The following is a 23,361-nucleotide window of genomic DNA, read 5'->3' as shown; positions in this document are numbered from 1 at the left end:
CACTATTCAGCTTCGGATGTCAGTCAACATCCTTCCTTTGATAGCAACAAAAAAGGTTTAAAAACTCGTGATCCTTTTATGGAACCCCTTAGCCTTTCACCAGAACAACACTTTGCAAACAATCATGCATCCTGAAGACTGTGGGTAGTGCAGGCACTGTTATCACTCACCAGAATCAGGATCTACTGCTGCTCCACCCTTCACTGTTAGCTTCATTTTCTTTTCAGACTTGCTAGGTCCTGCAATGAAAGACAGTTAATTTCTTTCCTAAGTGAGCAACACAGTCTGACTTGAATCAACACTTAAATTTCTCCATTTGCATAATTATCACCCTAAAGTGAATCAGATTCCAATATATGAGCACAATGACTTCAATGGCTTTTTTTTTTACCTAGCTTTAGCAGTCAAATTACAGCCTCCACCCCACCAAGTAAATGAAAAATAAGATTTCTCAGATTCTCTCTCTCTCCTTCTGGCTCCAAGGGGTGGACCATACCATTTTTCACCTGCACAGCAGATAAGCACAACCAAACCTGACAGAGTTCAAGAAGTGTTTGGACAATACTCTAGGGCATATGGTGTGATTCTTGGGGATTGTCCTGTGCAGGGCCAGGAGTGGACTCAATAATCCTTGTGGGTCCCTTCCAACTTGGCATATTCTGTAACCACAAATCCCAAAATGGGATTTAAAAAACTCACAGGGCATGGGGGCGTGTTCAGATTCCCTGGAGATGCTACTGCTGTGAGATAGTCTGGCAACCACATACTCAACTGTATGACAGAAACCTCTGCTTTGGAGGATACAGAGAACAGGTTCCAAAGATAAGGGAGCAGACCTGATGTTTTTGTTCACGATCCAAAGTTAATAATGCAAGCTCTCTCTGGCACTGGTGAGCAATGCCACTAGTGGTGGATATTTTTCCTCCTCTGTTAAAACAACGTTATGTTCTTAATCAAGTAGCAGAGACCCAGTGCCCTGGACTCCAGTATTTTCTCACTTGCTAACACCCCTTGGGGGTCACAGTAGTCTCTGTCATCTTGATGCCCCAGGACCTCCCTGGAGCTGCAATATTGACCAAAACTGGCAAAGAAGCTGATGTCTTATGAGGAAGAGACTAGACTGATGTCAGGGAAGCCTGGGCACAAACAGCGCAGATCTCTGAAGCAAGACTGACCTAGGGAAAACAAAAGCCAGCTCAGGAGACAGCTTCACATTTACTTAAAGCCAGTTTTGCCCTAAGGTCTTGTTATTTAAATTTATTACAAGAAAAAGGGCAGAGAACTCAAGAAAAGGGCAAGGACAGACCATACCCAGGTTTGCTTTGTGCATGCACAGAATTGAACAGGCCTGTGGATAAACAACCGCTTTGTTCATCACCTTGTTCTTCTTTGACCTTGCCAGCACTCTTCATACTTGGGGGCTTGCTGCTCTTTCCATCCACAGCCATTTCCTCATGCTCCATTTTCACCTCTGCACCCCAAGGGGAAAGCGCATGGAGAGACACAAGCTCCTGGAAGTCCTTGCTGGAGGATTTCACATCCTGAAGAAATGTCTCTGAGACCACACGGACTTTGGCCTCCTTCACTTCTTCCATCTTCTTGCTCATTTTCTCCACATCCTCTGCAGAGGCAAGGGTAGGAAAAGGGAGAAAAAAAAAACCAGTGAGGATTTAGAACTCAGCCTCTCCCTTTGGCCACAATTCAGGGCTCTGTAACACTTTGTGGAAACACAGTTCCACTACATTTTGGATTCAACATGTTCTTTGGGGAGGAAAATTGCCTTCGGCTCAAATCTGCAGCTTGGACTAGAGTAGGAACACTCCTGCTTTACCAGACTGGTCCAGCTCTCACCTTCCCAGAGCTAGGCTGGGGCTGTACAGTTCCTTGGGGACCTCCTGGCAAGTGGGAGAAGATCTATCTCAGCAGTCAGTTTGCACCCCGACTCCAACAGGGAGCAAGAGCAGACCCTAACTTGCCAGTAGAGAAAACAACTGCCCTCAGGCACCCACAGTCAGCTCTGTAGCTTCTCCAAGGCAAGCACAGACACAGCCCCCAGCACCTCTCATCCCAACAAGGGTGGCTTGCAGGGCACCACAGTCTGCACACAGATCCCAGCTCCAGCTGCCAGACCCAACAGAGCCTTAAGGCACAACCCACAGGGTTAACCCGTTAAGCAAGTGAAGTCAAACAGCACACAGCTGTCTTTAGTTTTCCAAGCACACTAAGGCCGTGTGTGCACACAAAACACTCCCCCTAATCCAAACACTGATCCCCAGACGGTTCTGAGGACACATGCCCTCTGTAATCTGCTCAGCTCTGTTACCAGTGCTACCAGTAACCGAGGTAGGGCTGCTCACTCTGTGTGCTGATGCACAGGGTGGCCTTGTTAGCTGTTGTGGTCATCTTTCCTCCCAGGTCCTCCACAATGCTCTTCACCTCCTCCTTGTTCTTTGACAGCTTTCCAACAACCAGTATCTTCATGTTGGTCAGTGGTTTGTCTAAGGGGTTTGGAAATAACACAGTATGGTAGCAACAGGCATAGAGTTCCCCACACAACAAGCACAAAGAGACAGCATCCCCCCCACTCTGTACAATCAGCCCAGCTGGCAGGGGGACAAGGGGCCAAACAGGTCCCAACTGTGCTAAGCAAGTGGGAGGAAGTTCCCCTTCACATAGGAAAAGCAACAAAGCCTGGCAGCTGCCAACAAAGAGAAGGGACAGAACACAGGAAAATGGATATGTAGGCATATTAGTTGCCCTTTTTATGTTTTGTTAAATGAAAAAAAAAAATCACTCTGCTTCAGTACTGTGCTACTAGAGACTGTGCTCTGCTTCGCTCTTTTTTGATGCCTGAACAACATGGGAGAAACTCACTGTCACACAAAAGCTCCTGCCTCTTCAAAAGGAAATCTGTTTTTGAGGGGCTGAGAGGATTATCTCTCAAGCAACAGTGTTCCTACATTACAGTATATTTGAGTCTTGATCTTATAGACAGTACAAGGCTGTACCATGCAAACCCCATAACAAGTCAGGAGTAGACTGGTAACCATCTGAGGCACCATCACATCATGTTAATGCTCTGCAGGTGGGTCCATCCAGGGCATGGTAAGTATCTAAGAGCATATTTGCACTGCTGAAGCTAAATGCTATAAATTCTGATTGACCAACCAAGGGTTGTGTTTCCTCTGCTCCTCTCAACTCAGATTTGTTTGGTTGCCAGCAAACAAAGCAACCTGGCTTTAAAATCTGGTCAAACTTTTTGAGTTTACTGTCAGGGGGCACTGGGGCTGGAATCAATTTGCTAATCAGAATCAAGACCTGGGTTATTTTGTCTTCATTGCTAAAATAACATGATCTGGCTGAAGTTATCTGTGCAGAATTACTCTCACCCTTTTCACCAAGTAACAATAATGCCTTGCTCCCAAAACTATGGTCAGAGCTAGAAAGGCTGAATAAGAAAGAATTCAGCATAGATCTTAATGGACAGGCTATATCACCAAAGCATACAACTCTTCCAACAGCCTAAAGGGAGTTTCTGGAGCCCAACCTTTTGCTACCTTATGGGCTGGAGACAGCACAACCATTTTGCATAAGGGGAGTCAGTGATTGGTAAAGCCAAATCTCAGTGGATGATTTAAAAACAAAAACAAAAATCCCCAAAACCAACCAAACCAAACCAAAAACCACACACACACACAAAAAAAAAAAAGAAATCACAAAAACCCCTTTTGCCCTTAAAATCTAAAATTATGTGGAATATTTGGCATTATGCATGTCCCTGGATGTTCACCAAGAAACCAAGCAACAAGGCCCTTTGCAGCAGGTCTCCATTGGGACACATTTTGCAACATCGGCATTTTAAGTTTCTGATTCATTGCAAACACATAATTTCCTTACCATCAACAAACACCCAAAATGATTTGTGAGTAAACAACCAGGACCTCAAGTCCATGTCCCCAGGCAACCCACTGTACCAGGGCCCACCTGTGCTAGGAAGATGAAGCACATGAGACTGTTTTTCAGCAGGAGAGCTGAAAAACAGGAGGACAAGGGCATGCCTGTTCAGGGTGGCACGTTTGTCTGGCTGGGAGTGGCAGCCTCAGCATCATTTCAAACTCCACCAGCCCATGCCCAGCCAGACACTTACCTCTGGGTGCAGACACAGCCTCTGACAAAGGAGCAGATGCAGAGGGAGGAGGTGCAGAGTTCACAGCTGCAGCATCTGGAGGGAACACCCTGTCCTGCTTCTTACATTTAAATTTCTTCAGGTAAGGAATTTCCCGAAATTCCTGTGGGATGGAAGCATAAGCAGAATTTAAAACCGACAAAAACTACTGTTAGATTTGAAGGCTAAATTGAGCACTGGCCAAATGTTGGCATTTACTGCAAGTCTTGGAAAGGATTTCCGAGAGATTCACACTAAGGCAGGCAAACCCCCACTTCATTGACTGCAAAAACAAAGCTGGAAGAGGGTAAGTGATGAGTTTTAAATCAAACCAGCAACATCTCTTTCAATTTAATGTTACTGGAAATTATATGATTAATTTATGCATTAGCTGCCTGCTCCTGGAGGGATGTGGCTGTGACAGGACTTCCCTGCTGTGACAGGACTTCCCTGCTGTGACAGCTGCTCAGCACTGCAGCACACTGCTCTCAGGCATCCAACACTCACTGCTGCTTATCCAATCTCCTCACAAGAGGTAACATCAGTTAAGAAATGTGCTTCAGAACATGAAATATGCAGTAAACACTCACCTTCGGGATTACCCAGTCTTTCCTGTTGGGAGTCTGCGTTTTAGCAACGCACTTGGTCCAGGCAGTGATATCCCCTGAGCAGTAATATGCATCGCTCTTGAACACAAACTGCCCCTTACACTGCTCACAGGGAAGCAGAGCTCCAAATGCCATCCCATCTGCTACTCGGTCCAAAATCTAAAGCAACAGAGAAACAACAAAACAGGTCACGGCAGGAGGAGGTTGGAAGCCCACACACTGCACTGCACTGCACACGAAAATAATTGTCGGGCTGTTGGCACGCAGACGTTTCCAGCGCATGTCACGCATACGCTAAACATAAACCACGACTCTTACCCACGCTGATTGATACATGATGCCTTAGAGGCATGCCACAAAGTTTCTCCAGTCACACCCTATCTCCTCACACCTCTGGCTCACAGTCTCTCCTGTCCAGGAAGAGGGAGGTGATTCTCCCCCTCCACTCCACTCTCCTGACACCCCACCTGGAGTGCTGCCTCCAGATCTGGGGCTCCCAACATAAGAAGGACATGGACCTGTGGAAATGAGTCCAGAGGAGGGCCACAAAAATGAGAAGAGGGTTGGAGCACCTTTCCTGTAAAGACAGGCTGAAGGAGCTGGGATTGTGCAGCTTGGAGAAGACAAGGTTCCAGGAAGACCTTATAGGACCTTCCAGAACCTAAATGGGGTCTACAGGAGAGCTGGTGAGACACTTTTTACAAGGGCCTGTAGTGGTAGGACAAGGGGGAATGGCTTTAAACTGAAAGACGGTAGGTTTAGATTGGATATTAGGAAGAAATCCTTCACTCATCAATGGTGGTGAGGCACTAGTTGCCCAGAGAAGTTGTGGATGCTCCATCTGTGGAAGTGCTCAAGGCCAGGCTGGATGGGGCTTTGATCTACAAAGTGACATTCCCTGCCCATGGCAGAGGGTTTGGAACTAAATGATCTTTTCCAACCCAAACCATTCTATAATTCTGTGGTTCAGGAGAACATACCTACCACACAGCACCTGATCAGGCTGCCATGCCAGAACAGCCAAGGAGGAGATGAGCTACTGCCTCTGAGCACATGAGTAGGTAGGTGGGAATGTAGGCTCAGACAAGTCCAGGTTTTCCTGCCTAGAGAGTATTTCATGACCATTTTGAGTCTAGACACTTCCCACATCCCAGCCCACACTCCTTTCAAAGAGTCTTGATAAATACAAATACTTAAAGCAGTATGTGGCTCTGAAAGAGAGCAGACTTTCACACCTTACATAGACTGAAACTGACAGTTTTTAGAAAAGAAACCAGGAAAGAAGTTTTACGCTTTTTGCTTCATTTTGCATAATTGAGGAAGGCGATGTGAAGTGCTCTTAAAGAGACAGCAACAAAAAAAACCCAAAAAACACAACAAAAAAACCCCACCACCACAAAAAACCATGGACCACTTTGAGCATAGAATAAAGGCACATCACTGCAACCAAGGCGCTGAACTCAGCATCACACACCACCACACTGCCCTTCACATGAAGCCTAACAGCAGTATCACCACGGTCCTGGGACAAAAGGACTGGGCTTTGCACCAAATTTCTTTTTTATGTGTTACAGGAACGCGCTTCAGATTCATGGACCTTGCAGCAATATTGGGTCGGGTCAGCTTCACTGATTCAAAGAGCCGGTGCACACGCAGAGCAACTACAGATCAACTCACGGCATTCTCCCCTGAAGGAACCTCCTGTTTGTTGGCGATCAGCAGCTCTTTCAGGTCATTAGTGGAGCAGACCTTCCTCAGCTCATCCTTGATGCCCCAGATCAGCTCTGTCTGCTCCTGTTGACAAAACCCAGCAGCTTAGAAAGCAATCGACTGCAAGTACCTAAGAACACTCTTAAAACTGCAGTATGTGGACAAGGTTTTAGCAAGTCCATGCTTGCTAAAACCATCTCACACAGACTGTGAGGTGAAGAGCTTCAAGAACCAGTAGCTTTACCAAAAGGGAGTCACGTACATCAAATTGCAGTGTTCTTACTAAGCAAGCTCTCAACAGCCTTTGCAAATACCACCTAACTAGCTGACACTGACAATAGCAGGGATGTGGCTGCATTTGAGCCTTTTATCAAAGTAAAAAAATCAGAAATGCTGATTGTCACTGCTTTTATTTTAAGGTAACTAAACATAAGAGGAATTTCTACCAGCTCAGTCACCGCAGCAGTGCAGAGGAGCATGCACATCCTTTCGGGATCTTCTACAAAAGTTGAAAGGGTTGGAAAGCAAAGCAGCATTCTAAAATATCTCAGTTTTTGAATGTTTTCACTGGCTACAGTCAGAGGTGCAGTCTACCCTAGAAGAATTGGTTAACTGGGTTAAAAGGTTTCATTTTCAGTGTTAATGATCACGCTCGATGAAACGCTGTTAAAAAAGTAAACCCAAAGCTAATCCTAAGAAGTGCTCGTCCATGAAGTGGATTCACAAAGTACCTTGATCTGTCCTGAACATCTGCATTGCAGCAGCAATACCTTCAAAATCTCTCAGCTAGTTTTTTTTTCATTAAGGTGCTGCCACACAACAAAAAAGAAAACTTTTGTTCAAAGGTGGAGGCACCATTTCTCTACAGCTCCATTAAGACTTCAATTGCAGCAAAAGCAGCTTGTTAATTTTTTTTCTTGGGAACTTTCAGTAAATACAAAATTCCTGACGCTCTACTGGGAATTCTTCCCACGATATTCTAGAAAGTGAAAGGCAGAAATCTGTGATCTATCACAATTTGCACCCAAGAACTGAACACATCTCCCTAGAGGGTGAAAAAATGTATGATTTCTCATTAATGTAGAGTTGCACACTTTATCTCTGTTTAATTTTTTACAGTGAGCTATTTATTGTTTCCCAAGCTCTTCTCCAACAGTGCTTGGGCTCCGAGCACCAGCCACCACAGCCAGATGATACAGGAAGGACCACAGAAACAGCCTCTCTGAGAGAAAAGGCATTTAACCTCATTTATTTAAATCCAATAAGCACAAGTCCTAGACTGGAAACATCCTTCCTGTCTCGAGAGAAAGGGGCAGGGTGAATTGCTTTCAGCAAAGCCTTAGTGACAGGGCACCACCTGTGTGTCAGGACACAAGGACCAGCTGTGCTGCAACTGCTCCATCTGGGCACAAGGTACTGCCTTCTCCAGGTGCTACAGCTCTTCAGTTAGTGCCTGACACGGCACTGTTCTAACAAAGCAGTTTTTAAGAAATGATCAGCTAAAACTCACCTTCAGCTGTTTTTCCTGCTTTGACTCTTTCTCTTTTTCTTTTTTCTGTTTCTTTTTTGCAGTCACATTTCCATCTACCTCTTCTCCTTTCCTCTTTCTAATAGAGAAAAAAAAAAACAAACACATACACATGAAAGGAAGTTATTTAAATGCCTGTCCAGCAGTTACCAGAGCTCAGATTACTGACTGCCGATATCTGCAGAGGCTTGAATATCCTCAGTCTTGGCAGGCAAACCCATTTTTCAAATTCCTCAGTGCTAGATTGTATGCATGTATTTGGCTCCACAACATGAGTTGCCTCAATCAGGTCAGATACATTTAGAGCTTTTCTACAGGGTAATCATATGGTCTGGCAGAAAAGTATGTCAAATACTGCAACATTTCCAGGCATCTTCATATACACCCATATTAGTTACCCTAAAGACACAGCTAAGAATCACTGAATAGCTCTCCAAATCTAAGGTGGTGTAGCAAGGTTAAAAGACCATAGTGTCTTTCAGCCGAATCAACAGCTTGATATTTCAGCTTAGACAGTCCACACTGAAATGAAGGACAGCAAACTAAGTAACTTTAGTAAGCTAACACACTGGGAAACTAGGTATTTCCCATCTAGTTTCTCTTCAGACTGGAATACTGGCCTGCCTCTGAAACCAAACAGGTGGACGTTTCTGCTTGAAAAGCATTCCCAGGCCGATAGCGGTTTTGTGATGTACTATTGTGAGTAGTGTGTGTGGAAATTTATTGCTATTAGCTGGGGTCCTGGAGCTTCACAGGGAGAAGTTACAAAAAACACTGCTTGAGAAAGACTGGAAAGAGGAAGCCAAATGAAAACTGGGGGGTTTTTGGCAGACTTCAGAATGACAAGAGACCTCAAAGGAAGATCCTTTGTGTTTCCAGAGTTATGTCATCCGCTTCATCTGCATGGTTTCAAAATACATCAGTGTTAATAAATCAAATCAGTGTGTACTCTGCCCATGAGAATACAAAGGGAAATTTTGCCCCAGTTGAGGCAGGATGGGCATGCAACTCGAGGCAGAGAATGAACACAGCTTCAATCTTGAAATTCATTTTGAGAGAGCTGCTATCGTATTGAAACATCAGCCAGGTTTCTTTTTAAGAAAGCATCTGTTTTAATTTTACAAGCTGTGGATGATGGTTAAGCCATAAAGTTGACATTCTCCACTGCTCTCCTACTTACAATTTTAAACAGTTCACTTTCTAGTATTTTGCTACCATTAAGACTTACTCTGTATGACAGCTTATTAGCTATAAAGCTGCAGGAGGATGTCAGAAGGTACTCTTCTCCCAGAGACTCACACGTGAGACCTGTACATTCTAATGACCATCCTGGCCCTATAATTGGGCCAAGTGCTCATTTTAGTTGCAGGGGTCACCACTAGCCCCATCATCATCATCTCTCACCAAATCATGGTTCAGAGCACTCTGCAAGTCTTTGAGGGTTGGTTTTTCAGAAGAGCTCATCTTCCAGCTGTGCCCCTGCCAGTTCCCATCAGTGAGCTGGGGCTGTGCACTGCCTCAGGGTGGGAAAACAGCTGCACTGTGCTACCAGCAATTTCTTGAGAAAAACTCCTTATTGTGTTCTAAATCAGGCAAGCAGCAACCAACATAGCAGGACTGGCTCCAGCACACACAGAGCAGTGCCCAGGCCAAGCAAGTCCTCCCTCCTCCCCAGCTGCAGTCTCTGCCAGGGGCAAGACCAGAGTGTTCACTGAGCCCCACCATGAGGGTAGTGACCTCCCTGAGTTTGAACAGAGTCGGGGTTACACAACACAATCTGGGAAAAACATACCAGCTTGAGTACAACACACTCTGCTACAGTATTAAGCCCCCTGGTTGGGGAAGGTGTAAGTGCTTAGGATGGGTGCCCAACCCTGTGTATCTGCAGTGTCTGCTGATGGTCAGGCTGCCTCCAGCAAGCCAGCACTCACTCCCATAATGTAACTTGTCTCCTAGTCTCCAAGAGAAGCAAATCCAGCACACCAACCACTGGAAGGTGATCACTCTTGTGAGAGGCCCTGTGACCCAGGGAAAGCATCCAAATTCCAGCAGTGACTCAGTTTTGGCAGCTTCTCCTCAGAGTTAAGGGGACAGCAGTTGCTCTCCCAGACAGAGCGATTACTGTACCTGTTCCAGCCATTGGAAACAAACAGAGTGGGAAGGATCATCCCAACTACAGAGAGGCACAAAGCTTTTGGTCACCTTCTCCTTTGTGCCTGGCTATGCCCAAGGCTAAAGCAAACACTAATCATTATATATAGCCTAGAGAAGGGAATGGCAAAACTGAACTCATCTTGCACCTTCCCAAAAGAGCAAATTTTACAACAATTGACAAAATACATTTTCAATGACACACACATTAATTTTATCTTCCATCCTTGGGACCAAACACTGTGTGCTGCTCACAGCAGCTGGATCGTACTGTGTATACCCTTTTTCCTGCTGAGAAAAAGACACCTTTCCAACATCCAACAGGTACAGCCCAACAGCTTAGAAGGACTGGTACTTCTCAGGCAACACAAACACCACTTCTCACCTTCATGGAGGATACACAGCTACAAGACTTATTCCAGCTTTGGAATAAAATGAAGATGGAGCTGAACTGTCCTGTCCCATTCTAGCCTGGCCCCTCTTTACCATCTACTCTATATTTTTCATGTTGCCTGCCTTACAGTGAGAATGAAGGGGTCGAAAGGACAGTCACAGCAATGCTGGGTAAGGCAAGCAGCCCACGCAGGGAGGAAAAAGAACTCCACTTTTCACCTCCTCACAGTAAGGCACTGCCAGACTGTCAGTGACCTGAGTACTTATCATTTGCCTCAGGCAACCTCTGCAGTTAATCCAGTGCTGCATGACATCTCCAGAAGGACACATTGCTCCTGTCCTGGACAGAAATTCTACCCAAACAAGAGAGGCAGAAAATACAGGGAATTCTTACAGCTCAAAGCAGGAGGGTGAAACACATGCTACCAAAAGAATACTGTCCAAGGGTGCTCGCAAGCTGCTATTGCATTTGCTACATCAGCATGTGAGCACTCCTACAGAGAAGCCGCAAGCAAGGACACAAGATCATCCTCCTCCGGGCCTGCAAAATGCTGGTGCGTAGGCAGGACAGCTCCTAGCCCAGGGGAGGGTCAGCATGCCTCACCCAGAGGTGGTTGAGGAAAAGAGACAGAATCCTTGCAGGAAACCTTCCCATTTCTGCCCTTCAGAAGAAAAGGATTTTCCAACCTGTTCTTGGTAGCCCTGCTTGGCACCTCACCTCTCTCATCTGCAACAGGCACACCATAATGCCAACCTTACAGAAAGGGCTGACAGGGGAGTCCCAAAGATTCTCCTCAGACTATGGGCTGGACATGCAGAAGCAGCATTTAAACTTGGATGGGTCACATCTGAATTGTAGAGACTTCTGAGTCAAGATATAATTTGGACACAGCACAATTAGGAATATCTTTGAAGATCATTTTGAGAATCTCACCTGCAATAGATGCTGTAACATCATTTCAGCAAGATGCCATAATTTCTGTTGTTAATTCCTGTTATCTGATTGAACACACAGGGTGAATGATTAGAGGTAAGTGCACCTCATTCAAGCCTCTGGTGTGTTTTTCTTTTGTCTTCTCCATAACTGCAGTGCTTTCTTGGCAGAAAAATCACAGGTAGTTCGCACACCACACCTCTCCACCTCATTCTGTTTATCTACACTCTCACTCATTCAGTTTGTTTGACAACTGTTTTTCCAATTGACCCCTGCTACCCTTGGCTCAAGCACACAGCTCAAAGAGCAGAAGGTAGTGGAGCATAAGAGCCAGCCAGCACCTTCAGGGTTGGGGGGCTGGTTCAGGCAGTGATTAGAAAACAGGAAAGGTGAGACGTCCTGCTGCTTTTCTGGTTCACATTACCCTACATCACCAGTGGAGCTTTTTTCCACTGCAATTCTAGGCTTTTATTTACACAGTGACTTGGCAAACTACTCTGTGGCCTGTCTACAAAACCTTCATATTTTGCATAGCATCCCAGAAGTGGCCCAGAAAAGCAGAGTCAGGGCAGACAAGAGAAGCACTTACACAGTCAAATCTCTAGAGCTTTGCTGAGGACATAGGAGAAAACTACAAATAACACCATGAAACTCACACACTGTTCTAGGACAAAGTGGGACACGCAGCTCAGGAGAAAAGGAAAGGACTACTTGAAAAGCTGCAAATGCATTAAAATACTGCACTTCTGCTTACACTCTGTAATGCACACAGAGGTAAAATCTCGTGGAATGCATGGAAAGGCAGCAGACTGCCCAACACATGCACACAGCTCCTCTTGGTCTCTACCAGTTTAGCTGAGTGAGGTGAACAGCACAGAACCTGACAGGGCTCCAGCAGCACTGCAGGACCCTCCCCACAGCACTGGCATCACTGCCCAATGCTTCTGGAGCAACTGCTTTCCAACCAGGAATAAAGCATGGGGGTTGAAGCCTCTTACCACCACACAGCTCAGTTGATGCAGGCTCCTCTGTCACCTGTGCCCAAGGAGGGCATTCACATACACGCCAGGCTCTGAACCTACACCACACCCATTAGATGCATGTCTGGAGGACCAGTATTGATGAAGACCCCGCAGATCTGACACGGCCACAGCCTCTCAGAACCAAAATCAGTCTCACTGGACATTTTCATGGTGAGTCCTTGCAAAAGCAAAGTTGAATTCAGTCTAAAATGCACAGAGAAGCCCAATGTTTTCCAACTACATGATCTTTCTTATTTGTAGGATTCAGAAACACCTCAGGTTCCTTTCTCTTTAAGTTCCTTGTGTTCACTGGTTTGTGTTATGAAGCATGACTCAAGGCAAAGTCATTTCAAGATCAAGTAACAAAAGTCTTCATTAACAAAGAAAGATCCACCAGCACCAGCAAGTCACCTGGAAACACTTCTCTGTCAGTACAAGTTCTGTCAAGAGCCTCCACTAAAAGTTTCAACGCAAGGCAATGAAATTTCAGACATACCATAAAAGATTCAGCAAATAAAAGCATCCAAGTGTAAGCACTACATGGCCAATAAACACCATTATCAGATTCAGTACCTGTCACAGATAAGAGATGTCAAATCAATTCTCTAACAAGTGGTTTGAGTGGAGAAACCATCACTGATAACAGTATCACACAAGGAGATGTGGAGCCCAGTATTTTATGGTTGAAAAACTTCAGCCCTCCAAGTCACAGCTGCAGGTCTCTGCATTTCCTCAAGGCAGACATGGGGGGCAATGCTCCCATGGACAAGGAATGTCTGCTGTCATCTGTCTCAGGTCACAGGAAGGACCAAATCCTCCTGTGACCAATGCTGTTTTAACAACAATGTCACACAACATTTATCGTGGATGTATTTTAAGACAATGGCTCCTCTGTACAATGGAATTTCTTACATTGCCCACATACCCTTCACTCTTGGTAGCTGGGAGCTGCTTCTTCAGAGTTTCTTTATCTTCAGCTTTCAAGATGCTGAAGCCCAGGAGCTGAGTGGCCCCGTAGGACGGCAGGAAGCCCAGCTCTGCTCGGCGGCTCACAAAGCAGTCCGGGTGGTACCAGTTATCTATCATTCCCAGCTGCGGCTTTTCAGGATGCACCATCTTCTTGGAAATCCGGATCTGGCCCTGAGGGAGATTAAGGTAACACAAGAGCAATTGTTAGGCCATTCTGCAAAGAGCAGAATGTTAACAACATGACACTTCCTAAACACCTGTAAAACGGCAACAGTTCTTCTATCAAAGTCTGCAACTTTTGTTCAAGCTCTTTCACTACGGTTCCTCTGCTTTCATCAATACTCTTTCTAGGTTGAAAAAGTCACTTTTTCAGGCAGTTTTCTGTTCAAAACCCACTCAAACCAGGTAATCCTGTTGTATTTTCTCCAACTTCCAGTAAGCTTGAACAAGTAAAACTCTCATGAACAAAGCCTATAAAGGTAATTCTAAAAATTAATTTTATGTCTCTACCACTCAAACATCCATGATAATATGATCTTACTCTGTCTTACTGCAAATTACTTTTTAGATGTCTAACAAGTAGTTGGTTTAGCTGCATTTAGACTGCAGTACTTTGTGCTCCAACAAGGAAACATCTACACAACAGTCACCACTGTTTCTGCAGATAAAAGCATACCTGCACTGCTGTTTGGCCCTTGCCAGCTTTAGCCAATTGGCAGGTCTATTCACACCCATCAGAGGTTTGCAACTTCATTTTGCCAACTACCCTTAGAAGCAGAGCACCAAGACATGTTCAACTACAAGGCTGCATCGTTAATTAACTTCACTGCTGGTTTTGTCTGCTCTCATGGAGTTAATATAGATACCCTGCACACACACACACACACACACACACACACACAGACAGAGCTGGTCTGGCTGAGGAGGAAGAAAGGCTGCACCTTTGCAGTGCAGCAACAAGCAAGAAAAGCTGCAGTTGGTGATGGCTCTCTTGCGACAGAAAAGCTGGTGAGCAGCGTTTCAGCCTGTTCTAAGACCCAAGTGAAAGGAAGAATCAGCAGGTTTGAAGCCCAGGCTACCACTGCCTGAGGGATGCCTTTACTGTCAGCTGTCCAGGACACAGCTGCTCCTCAGACACAGAAATGCATCTCTGCAAGTGCTTTCCATATGCAGGACAGGCAGGAAGCAATTATAAAAGGCACTGTTTGAATCAAAACTGGTGGGATAAAAGACAAGAGATGGAGAACCAGGAAAAGCTTTTTACCTTTTCTATTTTCTGCTCACAGCCTTTGCAAGTACTTCTATTAGACTTGGCATATTCTGCAGCAAAGTCATTTAGGCTCTTCTCAGCCTTGCCACCTCCTTCCTGTTCCCCTCCTTTTCCTGGAGAACAAAGCAAATAAATACAGAGTTCGGCTTTAATGTGCATTCCCTTATTTTCTTATTCTCTGTCCCAGATTGTTAGCAGTCTGGATTAATAAACCTCTTGTGTTCCAGCCACTCATTTGCCAAGAATCTGAATACAGAGCAAGATAAGCATCCATGCCCAAAAGTATTTTGAAAATAAAAACCAAGTTCTTTAAACAGCCAAGTAGCAATTGCACAGAATTGCTTATTTAATTATTTTAAAACACTTGCAAAGGTACACACAGCTGACCCTTTCTGTTTCTTTCCTAAAAGCAGTGTAAAATGAGATCTTACTGAAGAACTGACTGGAACAGGAGTCACTAACAGCTCTGCTTCAAAGCAGAATTCCTCTTCCCAACCACAAGTTGCCTTTCACTTTTTGTATTACTACATTTCCACAAGCAAAGTTCAACCTAAAGCTGCCCGGTATCCTTGCTTTACACTGAGACACAGTGAGTTTAGCCTAGTCTGGACTTCTACCTTTCTTACTTGCTCATTTGACTCACTAGTTCATGGGGTAACAAAGAGCCACCATAACAACCACACTGCAGTGAAGATACCATTAAAACAACGTACTACAGGAGCATTTGTTAATGTTAGAGAACTGAAAACAAAATACACCAATCATGATTACAAAAAGTACTTTTCAATATATCTGCCAACTGACTTGGCTTTTTCCCCCTCACTGATTTAACATGCTGGATGATACTGCCAGTGTCCTAGCCCTGGAGTGCGGACACACTTCAACAGCTCCTCTGACATCACTTGCTGAAGGGACACAGAAATCAAATCACCATGATAACAGCATGAGAAGAAGGAACAAAGTTCCAGCTGAACCTTCAAACACCACGAGCCCTCTGCTTACCTCCTCCAGGGCCTCCAGTTTCAATGGCTTTCTTGATTTTCTCCTGATCTTCCCACCGAAGCTCAGGGAAACCGTCAATGTCTGTGTGGGACACGATTCGAGCCCGCTTCCAGAAGCAGCTGTAGTGGTGCCAATGAGGGACTTTGCCATCAAACATAGGCGACTAAGAATAAAGCACATTAGGCCAAGATTAAGCAATTCAGGTAGAATCAAGGGAGGAAAAAAAAACCAAACCAAAACCCAAGATAAAAAAGAGTATCTGGGCAAACGCAAGTGATTTTTTTTTTAATTTTATTTTTCTTTAAATTTAGAGATGGATGCTATTTAGGACAAAGTCTAAGAAGACAATCTACTAAGACAGACAAGCTGCTGGAGAGTTGTCCCAAAGGGGATAGACGTGGAAGGAGCATTTAGCTAGCTTAACCAGTTCATCTTCCTGCTGCTTAGCCCATCTGTTTTACTGGAAAAAAAACAAAGGTCATAGCCTCAGCTGCAGGAGGTAGAGGCAAAATTTAAAGGAAACACCAAAGCCCAACTAAGTCCTGCATCAGAAGTCCAGAGGAGGCCACGAAGATGATCAGGGGGCTGGAGCACCTCTCCTGTGAAGACAGGCTGAGCAAGTTTGGCTTGTTCAACTTGGAGAAGAGAAGGCTCCAGGGAGACTTTATAGCACCTTCCAGTACCTGAGGGAGGCCTACAAGAGAGGTGCAGAGGATGTAGTGATAGGACAAGGGGAACAGCTTTAAAATGAAAAGGGTAGATTTAGATTGCATATAAGGAAGAAATTCTTTACTGTGAAGGTGGTCTAACGGGTGGCATTCCTACCCATGGCAAGTCAGTTGGAACTAGATGCTCCTTAGGGTCCCTTGCAGACCACACCATTCTATGACTCTGCAATCAGGACAGAAGCATCACCCAAATCCTCCCTGAAGTGCAGGTCCAGAGTGCCCTGCCCTGCACCAGCCTTATCATACAAGTGCTCCACTTGTTTATGACTCAGACACATTAAGTACCAGTCTGGCCATCACTCCGGTTACCCATCAGACAAAATAACTGTACAGTGGTTTGGCCCCAAATAACACACACAAACAACTCAGTGCTGTGTAATTACTATTACTGATGATACGGAATCAACAATCTAGGAAAGCTTTCACTGTATCACTCACAATCAGGAGGGAGATTTCCAAGCCGTGCATGAGCAAAAAGGAAAGGGCTCTGAAGACCACAGCACAGAACTAGGAGAGCTGGGAGCCCAAAATATAACTAACCATCAACTGTAAGAAGACATTTTTATTTCCAGCTGGACTCTTCCCACAAGCCAGGATTTGGATTACCCAGTTACACTCACAGCACCACAGCAGCCACCCTGCAGTTGCTCTCAACATCTCTAGAAGTCACAAGCACTTTTGGCACCAAAAGTTGGACACATCTGAGCTTGTGTCTAGAGTTTTCCTGAAAGACTCCTCAGGACTCTGCCCCCAACAGAAAGATGCTGGCGGCACAAGGCACTGGGGTGTATGAAAGGGAGCAGAGCTGGCTCAATGTACAAGACAGCCACGCAAGCAGTGAGTAGATCTCCTCCTCTACATGGAGTTGTAGACTTCCTGAGTTCTCTGTGTGAAAAATGAAACCTTCAGGCAAGCTAGGTCTTGTTTACACAACTTCTCTCAGCTCACCTATCTTCAGACCAAAGTTTCCTAAACAAACTAAGGAAAAAAGAGACCGATTCACTTTCACATTGCACATGCAGATAACAGAAACCACTCAGTTCTAGCTGGAAGCAAAAGGCGAAGCTGTGCTGATCCTGCAGTGCCTGAGTGCCTGCCCTGTTCCAAACATTGAGCACCCCACTGACGACATTCAGAGCTCTTGAGGAACCAAAACAAAAGGGGGGTCACAGCTAACCCAGCTAAGGACTTGGTCTGGGCTTCCCTTTGATTTCTTCTGCACAATTTGCAAAAGAGCTCTATCCATTGATGGCAGCACAGAGGCTGCTCTGCAGGGGATTTCCCCAAGAGGAAGCAAGGGGCCTGCGTGCTCTGCTGAAATTCGGGAGGGGGGATGCTCAGCAGCAGGGTGTGAGAAGTGCTCTGCTGGCAGAAAAACTGGCAGTGGGGGGAGAGAGCCCTTTGCAGAAAAGATCAAACAAATTCAAAAGATTGTGGGGGAATAAATAAAATTACAAGTGTTTGGTGCAAGACTTGCAGTTTTGGGGAGATGGCCGGCAATAAAAGGAATGCCACAGTCCCTGATGTCTCCTTCCACCTGCCCCCAAGAGATCGCTCCATAAACCAAACCCTACAGAACCAGAACACAGGCACGCCGCGGACCCCCAGGCCCCCGTGCTGAGGAAGGGCAGCCCGTCTCGCATCAGCTTAAACTGCTGGGGAAGGCAGGAAAGGATAACAAACGCGAGGAAACCGAGGAGCAGCAGCTGGAGCAGGGGAGGAGGAGCAGCTCCAGCGAGCGGCTTAGGGCAGCCGGAGAGACAAAAGGAAAAGGCAGCAGCAGGAACACGTGCGAGCAAACACCGCAGCCTGGCACCGCACGGTCCCACATTTTTCCCAGAGGAAGGAGGCTCTGGGGAACAAAGGCAGAGACAGGTATTTCCCCTGCGGGGAGCCAGCTGTGCCTCCAAGCCCGGCAGACCTGCCAGCCCTGCCCCGCATGCAGCAACCCCTGAGGGGGGCCAGGCCCCGGCAGCCCGGGAGAGGAAGGACTGGACCCTTCCCCTCCTGCTTCCAAGTGCTGCCTCTCTCCGGGGCACAAGGAGGTACGTCCTCCAGAACCTGCTCCTCAGGGAACCACAGCAACCATCCATCCGCAAGGCTTTCCTCTGGCGTTCGCACTCCACGTCCTTGCTCGCCTTCCACAGATACACATATATGCCTTTGCTTATCTTTCACAGCAACAACTCCCAACCTCAGCCCGCTGTCCTCCCGCATCCCCAAACGCTGCAGGTGCCCCCTCCCATCTCCCCTGCTGGAGCCAGGGGAGATCAAGTACCCCCCTTCAGGGAAAGAGGCGTATGCCTCCCCCGCAGAGAGGCGATTTCCTGCCTATCCTCGCACAGCAGTTTGCTATGTCGGCTCCGTGCACAGCCCCCAGCTCTCCAAAGCAGGACAGGGCCCTTCCCACCATTCCGAAGGGAAGCTGAGCAGTTTCTACCCCAAAAGGCAAATAACAACGTGAGGGTGGCTGACAGCAGGACGTGCCTTCGCAGCCAGTTCGCTGATTGCGGTTCGGCTGCTCCACGCCTGCCCTGTGCCAGCAGCTCTGCAGGACCATCCGGCGCACCCGCCCACCCTGCCGTGTTATGGGACTGTCAGGGGAGTTCGCATGGGGCTGCCCCAGACCTCCCAACCCCTCCGGGTTGCAGCTCCTCTGTCTCGTATGCAAAGCAGCACCCACCCGGCGGAGATTCCCCGGCCCCGACACCGGGTGCCCTGAGTGATGACGCTTCCCGGGGTACGGAAAAACCGACCCACGGAGCGAACTCACTCCCCCCCCCCACCTCGCCCCCTGGGGCGGCAACAAAGCGCCTCTGTGCGGGCCCCCGGGCCGCCCCCCCGGCCCTGCCACAGCACCAAGCGGTGAACTTTGCACCGCTTCGCCTCCAGCCGCCCCTGTAGCGCGGCGGGAGCGGATCCCACCCGCGCCGGGGAGCTGCGGGTAGGCTGCTCCGGGCAGGGCTGCCCCGGGCACGGCCCCTGCGGCGGGCACGGCACCGAGCGAAGGCGCCTCCGCTAAAAATAGCCTGCGCTCGCCCCCGCGCCAGCGAGCGGCGCAGCCAGGCGGCTCCGGAGCGCCGCGGCGGGCGGAGGATGCGGAGCCCCGGACTGGCCCCGCCGCTGGCGGCACCGAGCGGAGCGGTCAGCCCAGCCCAGCCCAGCTCGGGCGGGCCCCGCCACGCTGTACCTGCACCATGAGCGCCAGACGCAGCGAGTCCTTGGCGATGCTCTCGCCGCACTTCTTGCAGGAGGCGCGGCCGCTCTTGGCGTACTCGGCCCGGTACAGCTTCTCCGCCGGCTCCGCCATCGCCGCCGCTCCCGCCGCCGCGGAGCCGCCCCTCGCCGCGCGCCCGCCGCGCCCCCCGCCCGAGGCAGCAACAGCCGAGCGCCGAGCGCCCGGCCCCGCCTCGGCCGCCGGGCGGATCGGCCGCTCGGGCATCGGTTGAGCGTGACTGGCAGGCTCCTCCGGTGTATCAATGGGGGGCGGGGGCGGCGGCGCGTCACGTGGCGCGGGGCCGCGCGGACCCCGGAGCACGCGGGTTCGAGACCCTTCGGATCCCCATCCCATCCCCTGCCGGGACCCTCTACATCCTTCCGCCTCCCTCCGCCTCTCTGTCCGCAGCCGCACAGAGCAGGCTCCCCGGCTCTTGGGAGAACCTGTGCTCAGCAGCTCTCCCGCAGCCAAACACTGACCGCGTGATGCCACTCCCAGGCGGGCATCTCAGTGGTGCCCGGAGACAGGATGAGGAACGATGGCCATACACTGAAACACAAGAAGTTCCGCCTCAACGTGAGGAAGAGCTTCTTTATGTTGAGGGGGGCAGAGCACTGGGACAGGCTGCCTAGGGAGGTCGTGGAGTCTCTCTCTCCGGAGGTATTCAAAACCGACCTGGATGCACTCCTGTGTCACCTGCTGGAGGTGACTCTCCCTTAGCAGGTGGGTTAGACTGGATGATCTCCAGAGACCCCTTCCAACCCTAACAATCCCGTGATTCTGTTTACTCCAGCCTCTGGGGATAACAATGAGACTTCTGACAAAAGGAAAGGAGAGCGATTTGAGAAGTTAAACCTGGATTTTTTTTCTCCCTCACAGGAGGTAATTATCCCCTAGTATCAGCAGAGGGCATTGGCTCTGCAGCTTCTTTGGAGAAAGGAAGAGGAGAGCACTAAAGTTACTCCAAACCCTAAGTATTTGTCGTGAATTTTATAGAGATTCTGGAAATAAGGTTCAACTAAGGCTGGATGTGCAGCTCCGGCTGGGCTTCAGGCACCTCGCAGGTGTCACTCAGAGTTGCACACCGGCATCTCAGCTAAACCTGCGATGCTGACAGACATCTGATCTTGTGCTGCCCATCTCCCCGGCTGTCACACGTCTGCTGTGAACCGACGCCTTCACAGCGAGCCCCCCAGCAGCCTCCGGACTAGCGGTGTGCCAGGGAGGAAGGATGGACCCTGGATACATCACTGCGGACTTGGGGAAGGAATAAGAAAAAATCTCTGTGCAGCACTAGATGGTGCTGCGAACACACAGTCAGATACACAGGTACTCAATACAGCGGAGCCTTTGCTATTGCTATTTACTTCTTACAGGAGTTCTTTACCCAAACACCAGTGGTTCAGAGGCACATCAGCGCATTTAGTCCCACACTGGGGAAAAGTGACAGACCCAGGAGAGCTCATCTGGATGATCCGACGGGCAGCCGGGGGTCGTTACACCCCACACTGTCCAGCACGGCTGCCAGAGGCTTTGCCTGCTTTGAAGGTGACCAGAAGAGAAGCGTGTAGTGGCACTCACCCATTTTAACAAACCTACTGCCACCCTGTTCCATCCAGGGACTTCCAAGAGGAAAGAAAATTACGCACAAATAAGGGTTGACTCGAAAGAGTCATCCCGAGTCAAGTCAATGGCCTGGTTAACCCTGATCCTGCCTTTGCCAGGAACTGACATAAGAAAGGCCAAACAAGCACTACTTGATCTCCCAAATATTTCCCACCCTCTTGAGATTTGTAGCTCAGGGATTTCCTGCATGCCATCATCCTGGGGGGAATTTTTCTTCCCAGAAAGTGTCCAGTTTCTCTGAAAATACTCTTTTGTTTATATGTTCTTTATTTATAGGATTTGAGCAAAAGAGAAATGACTGCTTGTTAGTGCTTCCTCCAGCTGGGGCCATTTTCACTTCTAAGGAAAGACAGCCTTGTCCAAACACCAAAGTGCTGTTCCACAACCTGCAGCCTAGAGACTGGCAGGGGATCTGTAAGATATCATGAGATGGTCAACAGAACCATACACAGAAGTTCACAGGCATGCAAGCATGAAAACAAGCAAAGAAAGTGCCAGTAACAAATGACTGTTCAAAGTTTAACCTTTTAATTTTTTTTTTCAGTTGTGAGTGCATACTACATTAAATACTATTCAAAATGGGGTTTAGTGGGTTTTCGTTTTTAAAAGGAATAGGTGGTTCTTCTGTTTGAATGAGTTCAAAGACTGGTTGGAAGGATCAGGCACAAGGCTCTGGGCACTTTACCTTTTCAACCTTACTTTGAGAATGTCCACAGGAGTTTGTATGGCTATAACCAGTGTCTTGCTTTGAAACAGGAATGTCTGCATAGAAGGAATTACATTGTTGTGATTCTTCTTATTGCAGTGTAACATCCTCTGTAGGCAAAGTATCATCCTGATTTGTGTTGCTAAGAGTTGCCAAGTCATGTTAATCCCTTTCAAAATCTGTTTTAACTCAACAGACCTGCCTCGCTCTGTGTCTTCCCAAGTGTGACATATGGATCACAGCACATCCCTTCACCTCTCCCAGCAGTGGGGAGCCAGTGAGTTAGTGCTCACATGGGGTCCTCAATAACACAAACAGCACCAAGGATACCAAGTTTTGTTACAAAACAGGGAATGCTTTGGCAGCAGCCAAGACAAAGTGGCATTTGCAAGGCCAATTTCCTGGGGGACTATCCCTTTAAGTAAGTCCAGTGTTTCTTCAAGAGTCCCAGTATTTGGCTGCTGGGTTTTACCAGAGCCTGCATACAGCAGGAGCAAGGGCAGTTAAAGAGGGAAAGATTTTTATGATCCCATGCAGGCTGTCTACAACCCTTTCTAACATTATTCCCATCTCAGTAGACTGGTGGCTTTTGGGATACTGTTGGATGACAAGTGCTGCACTTACGTATGAGACCAATGGTTTGTTTTTCCTCTCTGTTGCCAGAGCAGAATTCATGGTTATCCTTAGAGATAAGTTTTGTTTATCTCCATATACTAATGCTGAGATGCCAAACTGACTGCTGGTGCTTACAATGTGGTGCTTGCCAGGAAAAACCAAACCATATCACACATGTGACACCACGGGGTCCCATGGCTCGCTGCGCTGCAGACAGGAACATAGGTGAGGAAGGGGATATAATCAAAGGGTCTGATTTGCAGGCTTCAGCATAAATATTTGGTATTTTTCTTAAAGCCTCTGTTTCTGCAATCTCACTTACCTTTAAGGATGCCCCCAGCAATTTCTGACCTCCAGAGGCAAACCCCAGAAAAACAGCTCTGACAGTTTTGAGTGTCTCAGGATGTGAAACTCAATGCCTTGCATTCAGGTGCCTGGCTTGTGACTGCAGGGCACCACAAAGAATTATATTTTCTTTTCTGGACCATTTTGCGTTAGATTCCTCTGGAAGGCAAAGGGAAGTGGGTCAAAATCCTTGTACCAGGAAGACGTAAGATATCTCTTCAGTGTCACAGGACCAAATGCTTCCCCTCAGATTGTGCTGACAGTACCCTGAGCAGTAAATTTTCCAGACTGTGTTGCTTTGGGCTCCATTTCTGACACATGCTTGAGATGTCTTCCTACAAGATTTCCACCCTGCTGTGTATCTCACAAAGG

At 47.6% G+C, this 23,361-nt stretch overlaps 1 protein-coding gene across 1 annotated transcript in view; it reads right to left on the bottom strand.

The window, feature by feature from the left end:
• The window catches only part of PARP1 (poly(ADP-ribose) polymerase 1), a 33,952-nt gene extending 14,111 nt beyond the window's left edge, over window positions 1-19,841 (bottom strand). The window contains exons 1-11 of the mRNA XM_027659269.1: window positions 19,671-19,841; window positions 15,753-15,915; window positions 14,745-14,863; window positions 13,437-13,651; window positions 7,994-8,090; window positions 6,451-6,567; window positions 4,756-4,932; window positions 4,148-4,289; window positions 2,358-2,498; window positions 1,379-1,621; window positions 171-239 (exon numbers count right to left, since the gene is read on the bottom strand). Coding sequence (XP_027515070.1) covers window positions 171-239; window positions 1,379-1,621; window positions 2,358-2,498; window positions 4,148-4,289; window positions 4,756-4,932; window positions 6,451-6,567; window positions 7,994-8,090; window positions 13,437-13,651; window positions 14,745-14,863; window positions 15,753-15,915; window positions 19,671-19,790 — 1,603 coding nt within the window. The 5' untranslated portion in view covers window positions 19,791-19,841. The remainder of the gene's footprint in view (window positions 1-170; window positions 240-1,378; window positions 1,622-2,357; window positions 2,499-4,147; window positions 4,290-4,755; window positions 4,933-6,450; window positions 6,568-7,993; window positions 8,091-13,436; window positions 13,652-14,744; window positions 14,864-15,752; window positions 15,916-19,670) is intronic.
• Window positions 19,842-23,361: the final 3,520 nt, after the last annotated feature.

This window comes from Corapipo altera, unplaced genomic scaffold (genome assembly GCF_003945725.1).
Source record: "Corapipo altera isolate COAL_440 unplaced genomic scaffold, ASM394572v1 48, whole genome shotgun sequence".
NCBI lineage: Eukaryota > Metazoa > Chordata > Aves > Passeriformes > Pipridae > Corapipo > Corapipo altera.
Note: the sequence above shows the minus strand (reverse complement) of the source record. Positions and strands in the feature narration are given on the sequence as shown.